Source organism: Pagrus pagrus, assembly GCF_965226575.1.
Source record: "Pagrus pagrus genome assembly, chromosome: 3".
NCBI lineage: Eukaryota > Metazoa > Chordata > Actinopteri > Spariformes > Sparidae > Pagrus > Pagrus pagrus.
In genome coordinates this window covers 7,068,461-7,094,531 of record NC_140187.1, presented here as the reverse complement: position 1 = coordinate 7,094,531, position 26,071 = coordinate 7,068,461, and the positions used below count along the sequence as shown (strand labels likewise).

The window sequence follows — 26,071 nt, the reverse complement described above, 5'->3', positions numbered from 1 at the left end:
ACATGTGGATTGAGCACCATCGCTACCGTTAAGATCTTGATCTGGCGAGCATCTGCATTTGCTTTGGAAGCAAGTTAAAGAAAGCAGACTCCACCATAAAAAAATAATCTGATTTTATGACTCATCCAACCCACAAAGTTCTGATCAGGTGACAGGCACTAAGAATAGATATAATAATAATATGGAATTAACAAATCTTCTCGCTGATGGTTCAGTTTGCTTGTGTGGGTCATATAGAGGGTTTAGTATTGAATTCAGACTGTTTTATAACCGGTTAAAGGTTCCTTGTAGTGCGTTTTTCACCTCCAAACGTTTTCTTTATTTGGTCATCAAAGTGGATAAGAAAAAAACACTGCGACGTGTCTGAAGTGCACTTAGGCACAGGTCGTCTTGCCTCACACGTGCATCCATCCAGCCAGTAGAGGTGCAGCCTTTATCGAACTTAAACTGATATCAGTGTCAGGCCTTTTGACTTACAGGGAAGAGACTGCGACCGGGTTAAAAAGTTGAGAGAGATGTCACAACAGGCGGCTGGATAGATCCCAACATAAGCCACAACAGCTTAGGTCGGCTGTGCTACACTGTCTCCTGGCAGAGAAGTGTGTGCGCACCGAGACGTACGCCCTGAGAGGCAGTCAAGGTTCGGACTACCCTGTCATTTGGTTGACAACTGACCCACGTCCCTCAAGTCCTCTGCAGTCACCGCGGTGACAATTTCACGCCATGAGCTTCCTCTCCCACCTGGCTCGCAGAATCCAAATGAGTTGACAAATACCAAGACTGACCTCTATAAAAAAAATGCTGTGGCAGCTGAACATGTCATGCATGCACAGCGCTTCCATGAACAGTTTCTCATGCAAACAAACACAACCCTGCATGTGTGAACACACACTGAGCACTGGTTTTTATGTAAGCGAGAGTTTTGCAGCATGGCATCCCTGAAATTGAAAGCTTCTTCTCATTTGTTGATGGTGGAAAACAATGTCGTACCTTCTCTGAGAATTACTTCCTTTTTGTTTGTCTTTGAAAGCTTTGTAAAGCATGTCGGTGCTCACTCAGGGTATGAAAAGCCCCAAATCAGACTTTTCAAACAGCAGTCTTTTGTCATAAGTCAACACATTCCTCTTACAAACACCAAAAAGGTTTCCATGTTTTTTAAGGAGCTCGGGTGAAGTAGAGGAAAATACAAAAAGCTCTGAAAGGAGTCAGTACATAAAGTGATAGCAAAAAGATAAGTACAGGGACAGATGTGAGTCCTATGTGGAGTGAAAGGTAAGTCAAAAACAAACTCGTTTTTTTCAGGTGAATCTGGCTTTTTCCTTTTATTCTATCCTCTGTGTCATGATGGTGAAGCTCTGATAGCGGTTGTAAATCACCTCCACAGTTTCAGCTATGATTTGCTTTCATACACTGTGCCTCACAAGAAGCAGAGAGGAAAGGCTGAATAATCAGTTTTGCTAATTGTGCGATCGTGCCGCCACATTCTCCCACTTTGCTGTGCATGTTAATTGTGTAAAAGCTGAGGGAAGGTATATATATATTCCTGTATGAACAGTTGTGCTCTAACCTTCGGAGGGAAAAAATAGCATCATATTGACATTACACGCTCTGTGTTTCCTCTGTCAGCCCCAACACGGCTTAATTGGCCATACTTCAGAGGGACAATGATCCTAAGCCAAAGTTGCCTTAGAAGATTATAAGTTGTGTGCTTGCAATCCAGCAGACGTAATTGGGTGCTTAAAAAGTTAATAACTTTTGAATAAAAGTGCTCGTCAGCTTTTTAGCACATCACATGTAATCTGTGACCAGGGCTCCAGAAGCGCGCATGCTAATGACAACTATAGGGATTTAATTAAACGATTTTCCTCCCCCTTCCAGTATATTTGACTTCACGTTTTCAAATGCATTCCAACTTAATTTCTCAGACGGTGTGATTTAAATAATGCCTTCGCATAAACCACTTTGAATTTAATTAAGATGCCTGTTTGTCTTCCCACATCAACAGATGCCCCAGTCTTAGTTCAAAATGTGTTTTGCGAGCCAGAAAGAGAAAACAAAAAGAGTCTGGCTTTCCTGGATTACAAAGTTTGTTGCTGAGAAGGTGTGTAGACACACTACATAAATCCTTAACCTTTGGCATTACATTTCCCTCCTCAGCAATAAATATATAATTGCATATTTTAATATTTGGGACAGGGGAAATCCAATGTTACTGAGTGTGTCTTGCTGCCAGGAGAGTAGCGTGCATTCTGATGACAGACGGCCCTTAGGTTAAGTTTCAGTGGAGAATAATTGAGTAATGAAAACCCAAATCAGATTTCTCAAAAATGAAAAATGGATTTCTCCACTGTGCATACAGTGTTGTGGGAGCCGTAAGCACATCAAGTCAATTCAAGGCCATCCAAATTTATTTGTAAGGTGCTTTTAACACGGGGGGTCATTGTAAAATTCTTTACAGACCAACAAAGCAACAAAGCGGATGAAAATAAACATATAAAAAAAAAGCTGGTGAATATTTGGTAGCGTGTGTATGTGTGTGTGTTTGTGTGTCATGTTGGGACAATACACAGAGGACTACAAGATAAACCACAGAGCAGGAAGCTTCAGGAGAGCAGTGACTCACACGCAGGGGATAAAGGTAAAACAGTAAGCTGCACTAAATCAAGGGTGTTGTAGATGATCCCACTTCCTGCTCATTGTCCACGGAAGCACTCTCCCCAGAAGGCCTGTTCACACACACTTGAGAGGCCTCCTCGTTACCTCCATGACAAAGCCATGAACCGACAGACACAAAAAACCAGAACAAAGCAACTCCTGAACAGGCCGGTGCTTTGTTCTGTGTACATCAGCCTGATAAACAGTAATAATCACTGTAATGATGTCTGTTCAAGGGCGCTGGGGAACTAGGGAGGTGGATAAGGGGCATGAGTGGTGGAGGGAGAAAAAGGGTGTTGTTAATCTGAGAGGCTTGTGTGGAGTTTAGACGGATAGGGGAGGGGTGCCATGGCTGCTCACACTGAGATAAGGCTGCCTTCCCTGCCACTGGTTACCACAGCATCAGCCCCTTCCCAACAAGACTGGCCTAGTTGCTCCCTTCCTAGGCCAGGGATTTTTGCCTGCATGCGATAAGATGCTCCTGAGCATTGCAAAATAGCACAGGTATTAGCCTGCCCTCGTCTTCACAAAGGAATGCCGCCGAACAACGTGAGGGGACGAAGAGGATGAACCTCGACAGAAGCCAGCCACTATTCTGGGTGAATAGATAAGTGGTGCTCCGACAAGAGGTTCAGAGAATGGGAAGGATGACCAGCGGCACCCCTGCTGGGCCAGATGAAGACAAACTCACCATGGGGTCCCATCATCCACACTGCATTCGCCACACAGAAAGCACTCGATTACTGTTATGTGTTTATCTGGTGCCTTGTGAATAGATGTATATAGTAATTGTGGTGTTGTTCCTCAATTAGGCTTCCCTTTTGTTGAGTTATACATTGAGCAGATGTACGGTGTTTGTCTGATGTTTCCTCAATGCTAAATACACATTTCATTGAATAATTGGCAATTTAACGTAGAGAATTTGTTTGCATATAACCTTGTGTTGGTATGTGCACAGTATTCATGGTCTGATGCTGCTGATGTGAGAGGAAGGACAACAGCTCTGGATGAGAGGAGAGTAAAGAAACAGAGATACAAAGAAACATGAGATACAGTAACTGGTGAACATTAAAGACGAGACAAAGATATTGTATAATATACAATACTATGACCTTGGTGTATGATGCCATAAATATCAATATAATATTTATTTGATGTGAAATTTGGCCATATAAAATAACTGTAATATCAGTATATGTGATAAATAAGGCAGAATTCATCCCATCTGACAGTACCTTCCCCCTGCACTAAGAATTTTGAGTTCCTGCCCTCTGGTTCCCACCTCAGACAACCATCAGCCAAAACTAACATACATAAATTACCTTTCGTACCCGCTTCCATTTTACTGCTCAGCTCTGTAAAGTACAGGTAGCATCAGTGCATTTCCAACCGCGCCTGTTTCTCCCTCCTTAGTGTAAATTTTGCACTTCATGTGTTCACTGTTACTCATGTTTTTTTGTATTATTTGCGGCTAATCACATGTTTTTTTTATCTTGTCTTACCCTGGGTTGTTGTTTTAATTGCCACTGTTCCGGAACCAACTATTTTTTATGGCGGATTGCTGAGGATGAATTGAAGGGTCGCGCAATCTGAGGAAAGAAGCAGAGTTTACTTTGATTCATCGTCATCGTATCACAGTTACTAATCTTACATAATCGCAAATAGATACGTGGCCTCATCACTATGCATTCTGCAGACAGCTGTGTTTCTTTCTTTAGCTTGCTTCTACAACAAACACACATGCAAGCCCATGTCCGTAATGTCCCCAGTGTATATAAACACCATAATATGTGCAAGGAAACGGTTATTGTTCATTAGATTATAGCTAGCTTCATCGATGGAAGATACCATAAAATCAGAATGAAAGTTTTGTGCTCTAGCCAGATCAAGATCTTTTTTCACAGGATGCGGCAGTGCGCGTACCACTTTTGTCCACAGGGGGCGCCAGAATCAACACAAAATGAAAGTTCCTCATAGCAGCTTTAAATCGAGGAATCATCAATTAGTATCCTGCTGGTTAAAAAAAGAAAAATGAATGGAAATGTCAATTTCCCCTCTATAATGTCTCACATATTGCAAGCTTATGATTATACATCGATTACATACACTGTATTAGTCAGTATTCCTCGACATGTGGATATTTCACAGTAACTTCCTGCACCCCGAGTTCCTCCTGAATGAAATTAAATGAACAGATGTCCTAATCTACTCTACAGTGGGTCCGGGCAGAGTTTAATTACAATGTGCACAGTAGCACAAGTGAACCTGCCTGATTGAAGTAAACAGTGTGTGATTGTCAGCACATTACTTTCTCCCCCAATAAGTAACTTTATGTTTAATTAAAGAGTGTGGAACTTGTGTCTGGAAGATCTGCTTCACGCAAGGCAGCATCAGCGTCTGCTAATTAGCTGCAACACAATGGCGGACACTTTTAAGGCAAGGAGAGAGTGTTTCATTCAAGATGGTACTTTCAGGGTGACAACTCTAAATGCCCCTGTCAACTACAGCCCTGACATTCAGGGGGGGACGGCTCACTGCACCACTGAAAGAGAGGAGACCAAAAAAAAAACAGCTGCGGGTGAAAAAGCAAAGTGAATCACCATTAATGTCAGGTGCCTCCAATTATTCCACTCAATTTATAAGCGTACACATTAAAACTCAATACCCTTACTGCTCCCCTAAGAAATACATATTTTCTTCTTGATATCACAAAATACCACCTGCCATGAAAATGCTGCTCCAGGGTGAAACTTCCAAAAACACTTCTGTCAAGTCAAATGGGGACCACTGTTTTCTGTTGAGCACAAGCTCCAAAACAGACACAGTATGCTTCTCATCACATCTTCGACTCAACCAGCCTCAAGTAAGTTTTCTTCTTATCTGGCTGTTCTTATCTGAACTTTAACAAAATAAAAAGGTTCCTTCAGCTTGAGTGCGGTGTCGTGTTCGGGCATTTTCAAAACCACAACGTTTTGGGGGGACCAGAAGTAGTAAGTTGTTTATAGCAGCGTGTGCTCGTTTGAACACCATTGAGGCCGTGTTTTATTTAAAAGATTTATATGTGAGATAGTGTAGTCTATTAACATTATTGTGCTGATACAGAGGGCCTACAGCAATCCAGCAAATAAAAAAAAAAAGCGGCTGGCAGGAAAATAGGCTGTCTGATTAATTAAGAGTTAGAATGCGATAATGATGATAGTAAATCCACACAAGCACACACACACACATCCCGCATGGCCTGGTTGACATATTTTATCAATCTGTAAATCAAAAGTCGGGGATGATTGTTGTGTTTTCGAGCGTGCCTATTTTTGCGTGACTGTGACTATCTTTCTAACGTCTGGTTGTCAGAATTACGGTGTTGATGACTATTTTGAACAATCAGGGAGACCATTTTAATTTCCTTTATCTGTGAAGTATGAAATCCAATTGCATAATCACAAAAACAAAACAAACCTGATCTCAGCTCACAGAAAAGCACAAAAATGAGAGCTGAAAGCACAAACAAGAAAGGATTTCTTTTTTTTTAGTAAACTCCAACAGCGTGACACCTGGCTTAGGATACTCAGTGTATAATGTATCATGCACCTAATGCATATTTTATCACGCTGAGCCAGGAGCTTTCAAAATGTGTAACTGGCACAGACATACTCAACGTGGCGATCAGATGTAATGCACTCAGGATGCCTCAAGCACCTGTTTTTTTAATCCGCACAGTTTGAGCAATATGATGCTCATTTTATTGGAATGCCATGGCAGCGGGTGAATTCAAATTGCTGTCATACAATATTAATTGCACTGGGTTTCCATCAAAATTGAAAAATTCTGGGAGTATGAAAGATGTGAGGTCATAAACTAGATTTTTTTTTTCTTAGGAGGTTGTCCAAAAAAATCTGTAATTATTTGAATTTGTGTGCCTATCTCCTTATACATGAGAGGTTCAAGATAAAATTATGCATAAGTCTGTGCGATAAAAAGCAACAACGTGTCAAGAGTCCCTTGAGACCTACAGTATCTGTGAAAAGATTGAAATCTGATTTATCTACTTCCATCATATCCTCTGTTGAGCACACTGCAATGTTAAGCATTTTGGCTTTGAAGAAGTAGCAACATATTATATCAATACCAACATCTATGCATACAAACATACATCGATACATTCCTACATGGAGATACAGCTTGAGCAGCAATGTGGCTCTGTAAGACTAGTGCAATACAGTATATCAACCGTTTCACTGGACAAGAATGTCAATATTAATTAATTCTTGAGAACCATCTTTTTGCAGTGTCCGCACATGAAAGCTACACTACGGGTATGTTTCGGAAAAGACTGAGGTTATAGCAAAGAAATTACGGTTATGGTGTGGTTTTGGGTTAGACCATTTAAAACAGTTATTTAAAAGGTACTCTGCAGGGTTTTTCATCACTAGTGCCGCTATGGAGCAAAAACTGGTGTTTTAACAAGTGGGTCATTGTTCTGTTTGTTGTGGTGCATGTGTACAACCACACAGGTATAAGGGCGTCACATTGTATTGAAAACCATCTTCAACAATTGTTTTTAGGCTGTGTAACCGAGGATTATATGAGATCAGAGAAGATGATTACACAGGGAATAAACTTGCATGACGGTGCAGTAAAAGGGCTCACCTATAGGCCACTACAGAGACAACGAAATCAAAGTAAAAACGCAAAGTTGACTGCACAAGTAAATACTTTTTTAAAGTTAGAGAAACTAAAGTCTTCTCAAGAGTTTGTGAGTCCAGTTCAACCAATCATGAACCAATGTTAGTTCATACATTTCACACAATTAAAAACTCAAAATAATTCCCCTGTCAATCTACATTCGGGGCAGCCACTGGGAATTTAATTATAGGCAAAGTCTGGCAGCTAACTAAATATTGCATGATGTCCTAGAGCAAACATGAAGGAGTGACTGGAAATGACTGTAGCAAGCAGCACTCTACTGTAAGTCACTATCTTATTATGTAAAGAAAAATTGTGAGTCTAGCTTCTGAGGCGCGTGTCAACCGTGGCTGCAGCAGCGCTTCATCTAGAGAGTCGAAGTCTCACCTATTTTTGCCGCGACGCGCTTGGTTCTCAGCAAATATAGACCAGAAAATAACGGGGGCAATATTTGCCGTTTCAAAAAGTGGTGGGAACGTGTTCCCAGTCTCCTCCGGGGGAGATGACACCTGTGCACAGGTGACGCGCTTCACATTTGAATAATTTGACGTTCTTTCACTGATTTAAGATGGCAGTGACTTGCCAAGGATTGCAGCAATGCTCCAACAAATGCAAAGAAGGACTGCAAACAAGTAAACATGGATGTGGACAATGCAGTATTCAAAATTATCAAACATTATGCTTTATAAATGTTTTATGAGCAAAGAAATGCATCAGCACTTTTGTCAGACCTCAAGGATACACACACACACACACACACACACACACACACACACACACACACACACAGTGTTTTGATAAGTAACACTGACTGTGAACAGGAACGTGGTTTGTTTACAAGAACACTTCTCCACAGGGCACCTTTATAAGGTTTGAAAAAATTCACAGTGAGGGTAAATTAAAATGTGAACTAATTTGCAGATGTGTGACAGGAGGGGGATCTCCTGCATGAGAGTCGGGTGTGCTACAAGTTTATCCACCATACTTGGCTGCGTATTATAAAAAAAAATAAAAAAAAATCAAATAGTACTTTCTCACACCATCACATTTCAATACAAAATAAGCTCGACTCTGACAGAGAATGCATCACTTTCAGCAACCCCAACTCAACTTCGTGCAGTTTTCTACCTTATTATACAGCCCTAATGAGCAAAAGGAAACTGTGCTAATGCTATGGAAGTTTAGATGTTAAAATCCTCCACAAGTCTGGGCACTTTTCGAAATTCTTAAAATCCCTGGAACAAGCTAGTGGACCTTTGTTGACACTGTTTTGTTTGTTAAAATACTGCCTGGTAAAGACCTGATATGATTTCTGTGAAAAGGCAACATGCTCTTGCCAACATGGCAACTTCGCACCAGTTTTTAATAACTTGAAATATCAGCAGTGCCTTTTAAAAAAAATATTCAGTCTGACATCTGGCCCTCTGTATAAACTTTCTAAGCTGCCAGAGTAACTTTTATTCAAAAAGAGTTGGCCACACAGCATGAGGTTGTTGTTGTTTTTATAGTGAGCTGGACTCGAGCTGGAGACAAGAGGCCATAAATATGCTAAACTGCAATGTATTTTATTCAGGACATTGAATGTAATTGATCCATGGCTGCAGTTACTGTAAGACAGCCAGGAGAAAGATTGTCATCTCCCTGATCTCTGCCTTCCCTGCAGGAAAAGGTCTGGCGACTTTGTGGTTCACCACAAGGCAATTTATTTACAGCCCTCCACTTGTGGCTGTGTAAATATTCTTCATGAGAGAGGAGGCTGTCACCAAAGAACTGCACTTCATCAAAAACAACCCTTTCTTGTCAGGGGCTAATGTGAAGGTGTATATCACGCCAGGCGTCTGCCCTCTGAGTAGTGAGACGCAGGGATTGTGGCATTGTTACGAGTAATAGGGCTCCCAGAGGGACTCTCCACCTCCACTGAGTGTGCGTCTCTTTCAGTTAGGAAGTAACATGCAGCCTTTCCTGGCAGCACCTACAGGAAGCAGTGGGATTGTTGTTATACAATAGCCTACTACGAATGAGTATTTATCGGGGTAGACTTGAGGATTCTTGCTGCTTATTACATCATTCAGATTGTTCATGTCAGCAGCCCCCCAAAGGCGGGTCATGCTGTGTGTCGAGAGATGAAATTTCTTACCAGTTATGGAATGACATATCTGCCTCCCGCTAACAGTAGTCATAACTGTAATGGTGAATAAGGGAAATAACCATCCATAATTTTTCTGTGTTGCCTGCGACTAGCCTGAAGTTTTCAGCGTGACCTCCTTAAGGAGCTGTTATTGGATTAGACTGTCATCCCACCGGACGGATGCGTGATCAAACACTTTTATTCTCCTCAGCAGTCTTTATTGCACACAATCTTTGGGGGGATGACTCATAAAAAGCTGTTATGAATCACTTACAGATGGATGCTTAGCCTGCAGTTAGAAATGGACAGCACAATATGAGATGGAGGCCTCTAATTTGATTTCATTATGCGACTATTGTGCCATTATCAGGTTGCTTTTGTCAGGTTCTGAACCTTTATCGCGCCTTCCAAAGCTATTTTCTCTCTATTGTCTCTAAAGGGAGGCCTAGATGAGGCCTGTGGTCTATTTAGAGGGACCTCCCGGGGGCTAATGAGCTCACTACTCAAGGATGCATAATTTAACCATATGCCTCATTCCATGACTCTACATGCTACAATATTTAAAATATTCATAGGTTGTTTAAGCTGTTACATTTATAGATCAGTTCACATCACCAGAGAGGTCAAAGCAGTTGAGCATATAGCAACATAACTTTTTATTTGCCAAAGTCTGTTATGGTGGTAATTGATACTTCGACATTAAAAGCTTAATTACTGTTGGCTCGGGCTGCTGTAAACACACACGAACACACACACTATTAAGTTAGTGGATTGCCAATTGACATCAGACAATATCTAAAGTGAGCCGCGCATGACTTCTCGTGCGAGCAGAAACTGAAAATATTAATTTGCGCCTGAGCTAATGACAATGTGTTAATAATCTTTCAACTTCCACCGCACAATCAATAATCACAGCTGCCGATTCAACCGCCCACTTTGTTATTCCCCACGCTCTCTATATTTACATGTGCATTATTATGTTCTCTGCTCATTAATGAATACCATAAGAATTTTTTTGTGTCCTGCAATTATGTGAGGCACATTCTTTTTTGAGGCTATTTAGGCGAGAAAACCACCATTTTGACAAAACAATGACTGGTGAGGAGACAATACTTCTCATCAAACAACCGACTCCTTTGCATCATCATCGAGGGGATAATAGTACCTTTGTCGCTGATGATGCAAATGTAAAACAACTTGAAAACAAAATGATAATTGCCCTATGAAATCTGCGTTTTGTCCAAAACATCAGTCGACTCTTTTGTGCATATTCATAAAGATTCGTGCGCGGCGATGACTCAGAAAACAGACAGCAGGAGCACTGACGCTAATTAAACTGACTTAGTTCATACTTTCGTTCATTCACAGCCCTTATTGAGGAACACAGCGCCCATCTGAGACAGTGCATCAGTAGTGATGAGAAAGGTCACCCCATGTCATCATCATTTTGTGGTCATTTCATCTACAACAACAACAAGCTGACAAATCCGCTAATGCGTTTCGTCGTGAAGCTGCCATCGGAGCATGAAGTACATCAGGACTGTACATTCAAACCCAAACCACATCAAGCGGTTCGGCTGTGAATCATGATCAGAGTCCGTCTCTCACTCCTTCTTCCCTTTGGTCTAGACTTGGGTATTTAAATTCTCCGAGCTCCAAGAAGAGACTGGTGTTAATTTAAGGGACTTCCTGTTGCTCCCCTGGGATCAGGGACAGGAATGACAGAAGACTTCAGATTAGCTCTGTGGACCTTGTTAGCAGGGCTACCTTTGATTGGCTCTGCTGCGTGTGTGTTGTCCTGAAACTCAACTACCCTGTGAATAAAAGGACCCCAATCATCTTGGATCTCATTTCTATGTGGCAAGTGTCAAGGGTGGAGAAGCTGACTTGACTCCACAGTAGACAACCTTGTCTCCAAGAAATTACTTTTATATAGTACTTAATTACTTTCCCAATTAAATAGTGGTAGCAAATGTTGTCACTGCCTGGATTATGTCTGATGAGAGAAGTAGGGAGGATGTCGGAGTGGATGGTGCAGGGCTTTGACACCGGATACTGGAGTTCATATGCTGAGTCCAGTGTGTGGTTAGGTTAAAGCCCTATTTGCGGTGGACTAGTATCACCTGTGGACCTCTGGTAATTTGTAATAATTGTGGAGAACACAGGTCATCTAGCACGTCCATGATTTGTAAATTACCGCAGCATATTACCAACCATATTTCACCAAACGTGAAGGTCTTGTGATAACATGGTCCCATGTATTTCTTTTAAAACCAGTTTTTTTTGCTGTGAGACAACCAAGCAATCATGAAACTTGATCGCTGCTCATAATATGTTGAACAACACTCAATTGCTGTGCAATGTGATGGGCTATACTGACGTTTTAAAGATGACAGAGAAGGTTAGGAACAACTAACGCTTGATCAGTTCAGCCAGCTGTCAGTCGAGTGCGCAGGGACAGTCTACAAAGAACAACACTGAAAAGCAAAAGTGACATCAAATTCACTCCCCACAAGGAAAATTCAACAAAGTTTTAACCTGTAGCATAACCAACGGGAGACCGCAGATGTGTGAAGTTATTTTTCAGCTTTTCAAGAATAATATTATCCCCGCATTCAAGTTTCCCACCCTGAGTAGGACGTTGGAGGGAAATGGCTGCTGATGCTGCCGTGTGAATAAGGTCCATTGTTTCCAAAATTTCTATAATCCATTGTGACAGGAATACATTACTTATCGTTACTTTGACATTCACGGTCACAAAACTCGAAATCAATATTCCACTTGGTGCAGCACTATAGTCAGACAAATATACTTGAACAGAAAAGTCAATTCCACTTTAAAGTGGTGTAAACAGCTTAACCTGAATATTCAACAAAAATAATGAATTCAATAAATCAAATTCAATAAATCACTTCCACTTAAACGTGATAAAATAAGCTTGACCTGAACATGGGAAAAAAAAAAAACAGTTTCTCCAACAGCATAACAATAAAACCTGAATATCAAAATAAAATTTTGAGGCACTCTTGTTATCACAGAAGGCAATTTCTTGTGCTATTGGAGCAGCACATGAGAACTTTCCCAGTCTCATTCAGTTATCTATCCTCTCACTCTCAAAATGAAGGGAAAGGTTCTTGTTAAGGAAAACCAGCATCTCTACCCTGTTAGCAGACAGGCACTTCCTCTTCTCGTCAATGATGTTTGAGACTGCACTAAAGAGTCTCTCACTGTCCACACTTGTGCAGGGGAAACCGAGAAACTTGGTAGCAACAGCAGCCAGTGAGGGGAAATCGTGTGGCATTTGTTCACAGACCCTGTCTCCATCTCACCCTCCTCCAAGATCTTGTCAAAGACACTGCCCAGGCTGCTGCTTGCTGTGTTTTGACTTGGTGCCTTTTCCACAGGCTCTGCCTCCTCTGACACTTCACTGGCAGCCCTCCTTACCCTCCATCTTCGCCATCTCTTGAATGAGAGCATCCTTAGCAGGCCTCAGGTTGTCTGACATATGTGAAATATCTGAAAAGAGATAAATGTTGTGAAGTATCCAACCATTAACAGAGCCATCTCACTTGCATTGGATTCATTATAAAGAAAATCATGGCATTCAAAATGTACATTATTTACTTGACTTGCCTGTCTTTGTATCTTGGATGCACCAAAGTCGCAATTGAGTAGAGTGGGTCAGTCTCGACCTGTCTGAAGCGCATATCCACCGCCTCTAGGAGAGTGCTTTTCATCATCTTGATTCCCTGGTCAGTGGTCTGCTCTCGAGAAAGGACGCGTTTCAGGACTGTTAAGGCAGGGATCACATCAGCTGTAGTTGCAGTTTCTGCACTCACAACCCTCATCAGCAACCTCTACCTTCTTCTCCATTAGTGCTCATTGGTTCGCCGTCAGCGTAGCTGGAAGGTTTGTCAGCAGCATAAACACTGAGGGGCCACTTTTGCAATGGAAATTTGTTCCCATCATTTCGCCACAATAAATGTTGAGATTGCCCCTTTCTGCAAACCACAAATATGTTGAAAATGTACATTTCTGTATGTTGCAACTTTACGTTTCTTTCAGTTCTATTTTTAATTTTATGTTGTGACAAAACATTGTGCCCATGGTCTGGTTAGGTTTCGGAATAAAAAAACGCTTGGGTTGAGAAAAAGATCATGATTTGGCTTTAAATACTTGGTTTGGTCACCACAATCATGGCTAAAAAAAGTCCTCCTCAGAAATTTTCAGTGACAGTTACAAATGTTGAAACACAGTTGTGAAAGGCAGTTGTTGGCTTGGCACCCTTCTTGCCTGTTACTCCACCGATATGAAAGTCAGTTCATAAACAACAAGAACGGGATATGACACGTACTGCAGAAATGTCAGTGTGGTTCGTAGCCTATGACATCTACAAATTTGAATGCATCAGTGGGTTATAGGAACTTTAACTGCCAACATTTTTATTCTGACGACTAGGCTATTTTCTTCTGATCCCAAAACTGCCTTGAGTTAAGGTTACACAGATCTATCTCACTCTACTTGATACATGCACTGACTAAATTTTCCTTTCCTGATGACTTACAGTTGAATATACACCCATCAAACTCATGGTGATTCCCATCTGGCGGTGTCTCCCTTGCTAACAGCTGTTTAGATACAGTGTTAGTCCCAATGTTGCAGTACTCCACATCAAAATCAAATGCAGCTATCTGGGCAACCTAGTTATGTTAAAAATGCCCCTGGTTAAGGTGACACAAGGGATGTGTTGCCTTTAATTTCAGTTCAGGTATCCCCTGGATTTTTTCGAAGACAATCCCACTTGAGAACAAGGCTGGAACTCCTTGTTCTCTTTCAGGCTGCTAAAATTTTCATTGTTCTCAGCCTACTGGCGTGCTGTGTGCTATGTTTCTTGCCTCCTTACAGCTTGCAGAGAATGGCACTTAGATCTAAGCTGCTGTCACAAGTCTCACTTCTCACAAATTAGTATCGTTCAGCAGCAAAGGACTTTCTGTCTCAGTTGATCAAAAGATTCCTGCCGTTCCAGTGACCACTTGCTATAAAACAGGTATTTGGATTTTGCAGCGCTTAGTGTTACATCATGTAAAAGATCCATCAGCTGAGAGAAACCTTGGGGGAATCTCCCACACTTTCTGCAAACTCCTCAGAAACCTTTCAAAGTGTTTGAGATGGGCATCACAGTCCAGTAGTTCACTGCAGATATCTAGGTCCGCACTTGTGCCCTCATCTGAGATCACGACAAAGGAGACATACTTCAGACAGGAGCAAATGTCATTTCTCTACCTTGACCTGCAACCCTGTCTTCTCAACTCTGTGAGACTATCTGAGGCCACACAATGTCTCTACATTTATCCTTAGGCTATTGTCTGTCTCACTATAGTGCAATCCTTGACATGTGCTCTCATGCTCTTTGATAGATTATTCTTGCTAACCTCTTTGTGTGTGGGAGGTGTAGATCGGTAAGGCCTGTGGTGTTTTTACTGGTATGTCTACTTCTGTCGTCCTGTAAACTATTTATGGGACTGTTCATAAGTGTTGGCAGTTGTCTTAAACTGTCCTTAGAAAAGGACTGCCAATGGCTCATTAATTAAACCTATCTATACCAGACACTGTACTCCTGTGTTTTAAAGCAGCAAGACCTTTTCGATCATGGAAGAATGATCAAAAATATTGTAAGAAACTCTGCAAACAAGCAGTGGTTATAAAGAAGACACCCCAAGGGAGTTTTTCATCTTTGTCATGAGCTGGAAAATGAGGACAGATTTGGTTGACTACAAGCTGATGAAAAAGGTAACATGACTTAAATGTCAAAATACTAATTACCTGGACTGCATCTCTCCAGGGCAGCGACTCGTGGTCACTTTGAGCAAGCTTAATCAGGTCAATCTCCGAATGCGGAACATTTTGGTATGTAGGCAAAATGAATGGGTTTAACACCAACACTAAGCATGCACAAGCTGCTTTGCTATGGATACCCATACCATATAAATGCTGTCTGGGTGATTGTCCATTTGAAAGCATGGAAAGCTGACCAAAACTTAAAACTTAACACAGACAAACACAGACTGAACATGTTAAATCTCAGCAAACATCCCCAAACAATTCCAACAAGGGAATCACAGGATAAAAAGCCAACTAGGCTGCCAAATGGACGTCTAGAGTTCAAGTCACACCACTGGATGTTTTTAAGGACACCTAGACACATTTCCAGCTGTTTTTGTGATGACCAACCCGGCTATTTTTCACGGGAGTCGGACTATCTCCATCGCTGAGCGTAGCGTCCAAAACAGGTATTTAAAGCCAAACCTGGATGCTTTTCTAACCCAACCAAGTGGTTTTTGTGCCTAAACCTAAACAGAGGATAAGCACAGCGTTGTGACAAAAGAGAAATAGACAATTCAACCCAAACAAATGGAAAGTGGCAACTATAGAAACGTCCAGTTTTAACTTATCTGTGTTTTTGCAGACACATACTTGGCAAAAATTTATTCTGGCGACTGGGTTGGGCGTCATCTGAGGATTTCTTTAGACACCTTGTGTATACTGCAGCAACTGAAGCTGATGGCACATGCATTATATCTGAAGTCATCCCTGCCTTTGGTTTTGCTGGAAAGGTTCCCTCCAAGGTGAGTGTAGCTCTCAATCAAACTTTCAATAGCCAACTTATTGCAAATGTGAACTGAAAGGGCACTCGGAGAGTGCAGACTTCTGCCGAGGCGAATGGGCCACTTTTCTCTGATATTCAAATCTGCCATATAACCACTACATATGTCCGGATATATTTTCCAAAACTGTTAGACTTTTGTCAAAATGTGGTTGTGCCTAGCTGAAGTCTCCACATCTCAGCTGTGCATTTATTATTTACTTCTAGGTTGGACATATTTCACATACTTACAGTAACAGACATTTGTGAAAACCAGAAAACACGGCTTAGACGGAAATGACATCATAAACATGGAAGTGTTTTATCAAAAACTGTTTTGATTTTCTGAAATAAAAATTTAGTATAATCAGTTGTGTGATATGTGTGTATTGGTATTTCCATAGAGACCTCAGTTTGAGAAAAAAGCAATCGTGGCAATGTTAGAATTGGACCAGTATTCCCATTAAACCACCGTCCCCGAGTGCTCCATAATGACTGCTATCCACGATTCAGATCTGTTCCAAACATTAACAGGCTCTTCCTTGGCCCATGCTACACTCTTTCACCAAGTGTCATGAAAATCAGAGTCAACAGACAGTAAACCAAAAAAAAAACAAAAACAAAACATAACTTCCTTGGCAACGGTAATAATTGTCATCGTTCTCCAGTGCATGCTTTTCTGGATCCCAGTTTTCTGACATGTTCACCTCTGTAACATCCCATTTTTCTCTGACCCTGACTCTAAAGTACGTATAGTTATTATATAAGTAATTCACTGGCCATTGCATAAAACTGGGCTGTCTATGCAGTAGAAGGATGCAATTATTTTTTAAATTGGTGCTACGTGAACAGAGCAAATAGTAAAAAAGGGCTGTGGTATTCCTTTTGCTAAAACCGGTAGAAAACCGAAAACAACCTGGGAGACGTTCTGCGAGCAGCGCAGTGCTTGGTTTTGGCTCAGAGTCCATTTTTAAACAGGAAGTCCACGAGCTGTTAGAATCTTAACCCCGTTTGTCCGTGGATGTGGGCATACAGAATGCAGACCAACAATCTGTAGCTGATACAACGGCCCTAAAGTCCAACAGGTGATGCGTTTTTGGAGGCTCCCGGTGCAGGCAAAATTGGGAGAATTTTACCATTTTTCAGTTGCATGTACAACCAACACTGTAGTGATACAAAGCTGGTTGGAAATTTGCAAAGATCCCATTTAAGCCTGTGGCCCGTCAGCCCATTGTAAATAGTTCCATGGGTGGTCCTTTAACTGAGCTGGAGATGGCCCTGTACCCAACTCACCTCAACTTCATCTTCTCTGCAATCAATAACTCCAAATTAAAAAAAATGTCTTATGAGTGATTTCACCATAATTTAATATTTTTGCATTTTATGTAATATTTGTAGAAAGATGAAAGGACAGAGGATCCTGATGGGAATTTGGACGGATCACCATTGCCATCCCTGGAGTCGTGCTGCTACTGTGGTCAAAAATGAACCTAAATTACAACAGGATTTCACATGTAGCCAAAAATTAACCTCCATTATAACAGGATTTCACATGTAGACAAAAATTAACCTCCATTACAACAGGTTTTCACATTAGCAGGCAGTACCCTTCAGCGTGTTTGTACAGATCCCTTCTGAATATACATCATGTTGGGTAAAAAAATTATTCCCATGTTCCTTCGACAGTCTTATTGAACAAAATGGCTTCCCTGTTTCTCAGTCTACCTCTCTATTATTATGATCTTGCTGTCAGGGATAACACAAAAAATGCTGGTGGTTTTAGCAGGAATTTTTCTACCACTTTATCTATTTGAGATGCCAGATTTTCAACTGACAACTACAATATGGTCTGTGAATCCTTAGGCCAACATGGTATTTTCATTGAGCAGCTGGCACATCTGTTGTTCTGTCTGTGTGTTCCTTCACATGCACAGATTTTACACGGTGGCTTCAATTGCAGATTCAGGGGAATAAATCTGAATGGGATTGTGTGCCTCTGTACCTGCTGAAGCTGTCTTAACTCAGCCCATATGTGAATCACAGACTCTTTGTAATAGCCTGCCTCTGTCAAGCGAGAGGATGTACCTGTCAAATCATTTAAATTACTACAACCATTGTCGAGATGGAAATGCTTGGATCAGCGCTTTGACGTTGTGGAACTTCCAGGGCCTCTGAAAGTACGCCTCGCTGGGTTTTGGTGTCTTTGCAAAACAGAATTATGCTCTGTGAAATGTCTCTGTCCAAACTCATGGAGCTGAATCAAAATCAACAAAGTGAATTGGAACATGGCTGTATTTCATAAACATTCACAGACTCTAGTGCGCACAGACACACATGCACAAGCCTGCGTTGCATTCTTCCTCTCTGAACACAAACACACACTCGTATGATCAGAGATCATTCAGTATATTAACATAATGGACGCTGCATTGATGACTGTTTTAATTTATGTTGTTTTCATCGATGCACGATGACTATAATAGATGTAGGTCACATTATAAATCTAATGCAAAATAATGACATTGTCAATGTGCAATATACCCGACAATTTCGGTTCTTTCGAGCCTTGAATATTTCTCATACGAGCAAAAACCATCCTGACAGAGAACCTAGATATCACAGAGAGTTATAATCTTGGATTTTAATTTAATTTATATACATCTCACTCCTCCATGTTCCCTATAGTTAATGGGCTCTTGTAGACCCTTGACTGTTCATAAATCAGAAGTTCAGCTCTGGCACTATTACAAATTGAGTGATCTAGCCAAAGCTGCTGTATCCATGAATCTTCTGAGTTGAGTGTAGGAGGAGAGAGGGGGGAAACACAAACAGGAGAGCCTACAGTGTTTCCATGTCATTTTTCTCTGTCAGTTTTCCAGACATGGAATAAAGAAGGCCAGATTTTTCGTTTTAATATCTGAACAGAGAGTCTTCTACCCGCTGGTCTCTGAATGCTTTTCAGCAGGCAACATTTTGTGACAAAGCAGAAAGGAAAGAAGAAAAATTGAGCTTGAAACTAGGACATGGAGCATCCACCCTTTGTTTTCACGGACGCACACATGCACATCCATTTTGTGGTGATTCAACGGACATGTTTTGTTGCTCGTATAGTATTGAAGTAAAAAATATTCTTGTTTTTTGTGCATTTCTTTTAATAACCTTCCAAAAAGTTATTAATGACACCCTTAATAACAATGCCAAAGCCGTTTTCCATTACATCTGCCAGCCTGGCTCTTTCCGGTTTGATTCAGCGCGGCGGGGCCAGGGTTTTGCATTTCCATCACAACTGGGCTACCTGCTTAAAGATGTGTCTTAAACCAATGACGCGCTTGTCCCGATTCCCCGCAGTGATTTCACAAATTGGCTCTACTAATTCAGTTACAAACACGTTCAGTTTACTATAACTTCTTCAAAATAAAAGTATCCCATTATTTAGTCACTTAAAAGCTTTTATTATAAAGCAGCATTACAGGAAACGTGTTTTACCAGCAGTAACTAAACATGAGTGACTGAAAGTGAACACGATGAAACAGTAAAACACAGCAGATGTTTGTTTGTACAAACAGGACGAGAGGAACTAAAGAGATTCAGTTAGAATCTACATGAGTACTGACAGCTGAACGTCTTTCTCACAGGTTTCCTGCACAGACATGAGTATCGATTTGAGGGGGGTGACGGTGCTTGTTATGCGTTGGCTGCAGTCATGTGACGTCACCGCAGCCCACTTGGAGGCTGTGACAGCGCAGCAAAACTGGTAATGGAAAAGCAAATCAGTGCGGCTCGGTTCTGTAGATACAAAAGGCTCATTCTAAGGTAAAGAAAACACAATTCTTAGTTTCAGGTGATTTCGCATCATGAAAATATAATCATGGTAATATTTTCCATTTCTGCAAAAAAATCCCCCTGAATCACACTAGACCTTTAATTATATATAGCGTTGAGCAAAACAGAGACAGAGAAAGATTCATCTGTAAAACTAAAAATATATCTCATCTATTTGTTGAGACAGACAAACCGTCTTCATCCAGACTGTGCGTCAACACTCTGAGTTATGAGTGTGTGGCTACTTCTTTGTGTTTTGTTTGGAGTTTTGTGTCCCCACTGCAAAGCTTCTATGACTTTTAGGATTATAATGAGTCTGTTGTAGCGTCTAAAGGGAGTGTAAAGTTCCAAAATAGAATTGTTCTCAAACGATTTCCTATTCCATAATTAAAATCCTACAGGATTACCCAACAGTGTACAAAACAAAAGTTTAGGGCTCGCTTTGTGAAATTTAAATTCTTGTTAGAGACATCCACTGCTGGATCATGGCTAGGCACACAGGAGTGTCTTTGTTACCTCTGTTTTCCACACTCGCGGATAAAATTTTAATGATTGGCGTAACAGAGAGGCATATCTTGCTTCAGTGATGCTGCGGTGTCTCTGAAATATTTTCAAAATTTTGTGAAAAGTATGCTGTTGTTATGCACTGGATTCCTGAAGTACTTTCTGAGTAGAGCCCCTGCAGGGAAAAACCTATTGCACCTTTTAAAGAAGTGCTGGTGCCAACGCTGCGAAAGAGACATATGAGGCTGTGGACATCCAATTGATTTTCAGTCAACACATCCCTCACGTAGCCTTTTATGTGTTAAATTATTTAAGCGCCACAGCTTGAGGGAAGTGAGTTTATATCCTCCCAGAGGAACGGGTAACTTACCTGTGTCACTGCGTATTTCACACAGATTCAGCTGTATTAGTTAAATGGGGTTTTCTGCATTGGCCTTTTCACCCATGGGTTGAAAAGGTCTTAAGCAGGCGCCTCAGGCCACAGCACATTATCATCATAGAGAAGGTCTCTATCATTACCACCATGTATGAGTAAATGGTCCATTCCAGCTTACCTCCAAGCATCGTTTTATTATCACACAATGGACTTCCCCCTGCAGCGTTCTTGGTAAATGACCGTATTCATTATTCATCAAGGATTAGTGTCATAATCGATTTTGTCCAAACGGTCTGCATTCCACAATGTGTTCTTAATCCTACCCCCAAGAGATGCTGAACTTTGTCACATCTAATTAGGTCGCACGAGTCAGCTACACTGAGACAGCCTTTACAACTTCTCCATTACATGCCTGATAATTGGTTGCCCGTTGTTGGATTTAATCAGCGTCCCTATGCATTTCCAGCGCGGAGATGCGTTCGGTATGACAGCTTGTTACAGCATGTACAGAAAACAGGTGTGGGCTTGTTTAGAATGCAACGTATGAAATATGATTATCAGCAGCATGCCAGCAAAATAGTTAAAACTTTGTGTGTTTTGGTTGGATTAAGATCTACTTGGTGATTCGGAAAGGACGGAGTGAGCTGCCTTTCAAGTCACTGAGTAGTTTGTATCGTTTCTGTGAGGCTGCCCTGTGTCTCCCGCAGCCCCCTGGTGATGACCGCCCGTCCTGTTCTCCGTTCCCAGCTGCAAGACGGACCTGTGGTGCATGTGACATCTGTATCTGCCAATGGACGTGCTAAGCCTGTCAGCTCCACGGCGCTCAGCCTGTCAGTCAGCCTTGCCACGAACAGCCTGGGACCACAGCTGTCATAATGATCCAACAATAGAAAAGAACAATCTGCTGATCTTCTCTTAGCCCGACTGAAACTATGGGTGTTCTTGAAATGGTCCGTCAGCGTGTCTTTTTCAGCTGACAAAGACCAGACACAGAACATGGCTTCTCTCTCCGTACGTCTTCCCTGCTATTTAAATGTATTCTCCTCTATTTCTATTTATTATGATAATGATGTTGATGATTAGGGTTACACAACAAACAGTTTAAGCGATTGCATCTGCACATCCCTGACAATGCCTCTGCGCTGATAAATTCACTCTTTAGCATCGATTAGTTGGATGTTCAAGAGTAGAAATTAGCATGTTTGCTGATACGGTATAGGTAGATTTCAACAAAGGAATTTCATAATTTAGGAACTCAGGAATTCAAAATAACTGCCAAAATGGTTGCACCGCTGTTTTTAGTCTTGTATTCATAGGCTAGTCGATGGCATAGGCTATGTTGATAATGAAGATGGTGAAAAACACCAACACCGAAATGTTCCGATTGAAAGGCCACTGAAACCATATGTTTGAAAAGTTAACAGCGATAACCTGTTGAAGAAGCCAATAGCAATGCTAGCCAGTTGAAGAAGCTAACATTGATGTTAGTCTGTTTGAGAAGATAACGCTGTTGTGAGCCTATTGAAGAAGCCAACATTGATGTTAGCCTGTTGGTGAAGCTAACACTGTTGTACAAGGAACAAGGGACGTCAAACAGCTGTTTTCATTGATACAGGCAGTGTTGTGTAGCCTACATTTTAAACACAGACACAGGTGTGACTGGATGAGTGTCAATTGAAAAATCGACTTTACAGTTCTACTTAGGATTTCTTAAGATAAGATACAGCTGACAACGACAACGTCTGAGATAGGATAGGACCATGAGTTTAGGCATTGTAATAGGAATGGATTTTTTCCTATCTTCGAAATGTAAGTTTAGAATGGACGAGCACTCAGTACATTTCTCTGTGATGAGGCCAGTGGTCTCCCTCCACATGCTCTGGTCTTGGTCTTTAGTTGTCATACACCCCCTTTTAGCCTGGTTTTGGCATTGACTTTGACACAAATATTGTCTTGAGAGTCCTTTAATAGAACTTTTTACAACACAGTGCTGTCAAATAAAAGAAACAAAGCATCACAAACTGTTTGCTATAATAAATTGAGGGCTGCTCAAATCATTAACATCCATATTTCCCGAAGGTGGGTCCTTGACAGTTATTCATTACATACCTTACTGGTCCACAGGGTCTATCACCTTTATTTTTCAGTTACGGTTAAACGGGATTGTAGTTTTCTTGTAATTAAATACAATACTCAATACACTGAGTCTTTTTTTGGGGGGGATACATATTACAGCCTAGGTCTTGACTGTTTTGGATATCACGGCTTAAGATGGATTTATTGACTGCAGACATCTTTGGTACAAGTATATAAATCAGACCCAGGGGTAGATTGCTCAGTGGCTCCTTCTATTTTTTGATCTTTTGCCATTTAGAGACAACTATGAAAAGGTTAGTGTGTCAGGCACTCTGGGAGGGCAGTTGGTGCTGTGGTGGTACAGTGAGAGCGAGTGTATGAATAGAGCTTACAAGAATAGCCAATTATATTTTAACAAGACTGCGGTAGACTGCTGATACTTCATTGATGTACACAGGTCTAAAGCCTTGAATCCCCTGGGAATACTGGAAAGGTATAACGAGCCAGTTATTCAGACAAGATAAGTTCTGCCGTCCGCTCGTTACACAGACCGTCACTGCTGATAAAACTTGACGACTGTTCTTGTCTGTTAGCTTTAACTCATATATGATACGATTATGATCTGTTTCTCAGTGTGCTTTGATGAAGACCAAAACACGAAAGCCTGCATACTGTATATAAAAACAATTAGCATTTCCAAATCCATTGGAAATGATACAGTCCATTACAGGCCCTCTAAATTTATAATTACTGCAGATGGTGATTATGAATTAGAGTTAGTTCTTTTAACCTTGTGCACCACATAACTAATATCAACTATGTTTTTTGTTGCTATTGTGTGGCTGAGAGACATTTTTAAAAGAAAAGGCAGTATAAACAATAAAACAAGCAAATAAACACATTCATCCATTTTACAACACACACACACACACACAGAAGCGGGGAAGAGTTATACACTACACATCTACACAGCTGAGATTTCTTAAAAAATTAAAATTTATGCCAGCAGAGTATTCTGAAAGAAGTTGTGGTCTCATAAATATTCTATACAGAGGAGTTATAAGTAACATCCAAATAAAATAAATGTGATAATCAGTTATATAATCTGAGTGACAGCTGATAGCCAAATATCCTTCATGAATAATGTTTTAGGTATGTAAAGAGATCACACAGAACCTTAGAAGGATGAAATAGCTCAAAATGCCCGCACTGCAGATGTCAAATCTTAAGACAAAACATGGAGCTTTTCATTCAAATTATGAATCCACATAAAGGCTTCTCATGACTGGCAATAAAAAGGAAGAAAGACTAAATTATGCAAAACTTACAGTTAAGATGCGGAAATCAGTAATACAGTATCGGCAGTCTAAGTGAGTTGATGTGTAAGAAATGTGTTGATGGGTTGGAAAAGAATATGCATAGAACCCAAATACAACATGTAGCCAACAGTTTCAGCGATGGTTGCTGGGAACATTGGGCTCAGGTGTACCCGCTTACCCTAAATGATAAGCAGCCCAGTCGCCAGAATAAAATGTTGGCAGCTTATTATTTTTTTTTTTTTTGCATTTTCACATTTTTATGTTCAGAGTAAGTGTTTATTATCTTATTTTCGTGTCCAGAGGTGGAGGGGATCGTGCTGGAGTTACATGATGGTGACCAGGCTGCCAACCCAGTGCCCATGATTCAACACTTGGAAGTGTGAAACCACTGGGTAGTTTTAACGAGGAACAAAAAAGGGTGTTATATGCCAAAACATGATCTGTTCCCAACCCTTACCAAGCGGTTACTAACCAGGTCATATGCACAGCATTGTCACAAAATAAAATAGACAATTGAACCTAAAGAAAAGTGAAGCTGCAACATAAATAAGAGGTTTGCAGAGGCATACATTGCTGACATTTATTCTGGTGATTGGGTTGGTGTTAAGCCTTGCAGGCTACCTGCAAGAACAAACCACCAGATGTAACCAGGGCAGAGGGGATGGAGGATTTACAACAGTAAGTTACCAAACCTGTGGAAAGGATTTGTTTTGTTTAAACGCCCCTCACACACTCACACACAGGTGTTTTCATTTGTTCTGCTTGATTACAGCTCTGCTTAGATTACATGTATATTTATATGACAACAACATAACACTTCCTGTGGCCTGCTGCTTTTGCTATATTGCTTAATGGTGTGTGTTCTCCTTCGTGTCACTTTCTTGGTGCAAGTTTTGATCTTTTTCATTGTAAGAGTTGCTATTTTTCTCTGTCTGCTGTAATAGCATATGCACCATATCCCCAGCCTCCATGGTACCTTGGTTGCTAATCCTCTCTTTTAGAGTGCTGTGAAAAGTGTTTTGTTCATTCAAAAAGCTCTAGGTTAGCCATTTTATCGAGTGAATACTACCAACACTATTATCATTGCTTAGCCCACCTAGCCAACTCTTCTAAAACCTTGAAAGTGCTGTCTGTGCATGAGTTATTATGATACTTTATTACTAATGCTGGTTCCGCCGAGCAATAAAAGTCTCACCTATAATCATTTCCCCAGTAGCCTACCAAGTAAGTTTGGAAAATAGCCATTGCACTCAGATTTCTGTTCGTGTTCGACATAAATGCTGTTTTGAGCAGTTTAAACAGTATTTAACCCATCCTTTTATCCCGTCAGCTGAGACTTACTGAATACATACGATAGACAGTATGGTGTATTAACTAATTGGAAATATTTTGACTCAACAAAAATCATGTTTGGAGTCATGAGCAGATCATACTGTTTACATTTTTACTGCAGTGGAACAGGTCTTCATTGACCCAAAGGTCGTTCAGTAAAGTTTCATGTTGCTGACTTGTTGCAAATAAATGAGAAACTCTTGCAAAGGGCATTAAAATGACAGTTCACATTTTTTTCCACTGTTAGTGTTGAACAAATGCAGCAAGGACTGTAATGAGGCTACGGGTTGTCTTTGCCTCCTGTTACCCAAAGCAGAGTTTTAACAAGGGCGTTGTGAAGACAGTGCTGTCATATGGCTCTGAGTGTGAGTACAACATTGTCTGCATTCAGATTGCGGTCTCTCTCTCCCTGCTCCATGAATTATGCAGAGCTAGCTAGTCAGGTGATAAATTCTCGAGTGTAAATCCACAAAGCACATCAGTAAAGTGACTGTATTTTGACAGTACGTCGTCAGATGGAGAGGGTTCATACC

At 40.9% G+C, this 26,071-nt stretch overlaps 1 protein-coding gene across 8 annotated transcripts in view; it reads right to left on the bottom strand.

The window, feature by feature from the left end:
• Nucleotides 1-26,071, bottom strand: part of igsf21a (immunoglobin superfamily, member 21a) — a 332,744-nt gene that overhangs the window by 287,425 nt on the left and 19,248 nt on the right. For 4 of the 8 annotated variants that reach the window (XM_084348935.1, XM_084348936.1, XM_084348937.1 and 1 more), the window contains 2 exons: nt 4,158-4,244; nt 3,593-3,658 (listed from right to left, as the gene is read on the bottom strand). The exons of 2 other annotated variants lie outside the window; for them this stretch is intronic. In XM_084348935.1, the coding sequence (XP_084205061.1) occupies nt 3,593-3,620 (28 nt within the window). In that variant the 5' untranslated portion in view covers nt 3,621-3,658; nt 4,158-4,244. The remainder of the gene's footprint in view (nt 1-3,592; nt 3,659-4,157; nt 4,245-26,071) is intronic. 2 more of the 8 variants (XM_084348939.1, XM_084348940.1) reach the window with 1 other exon arrangement.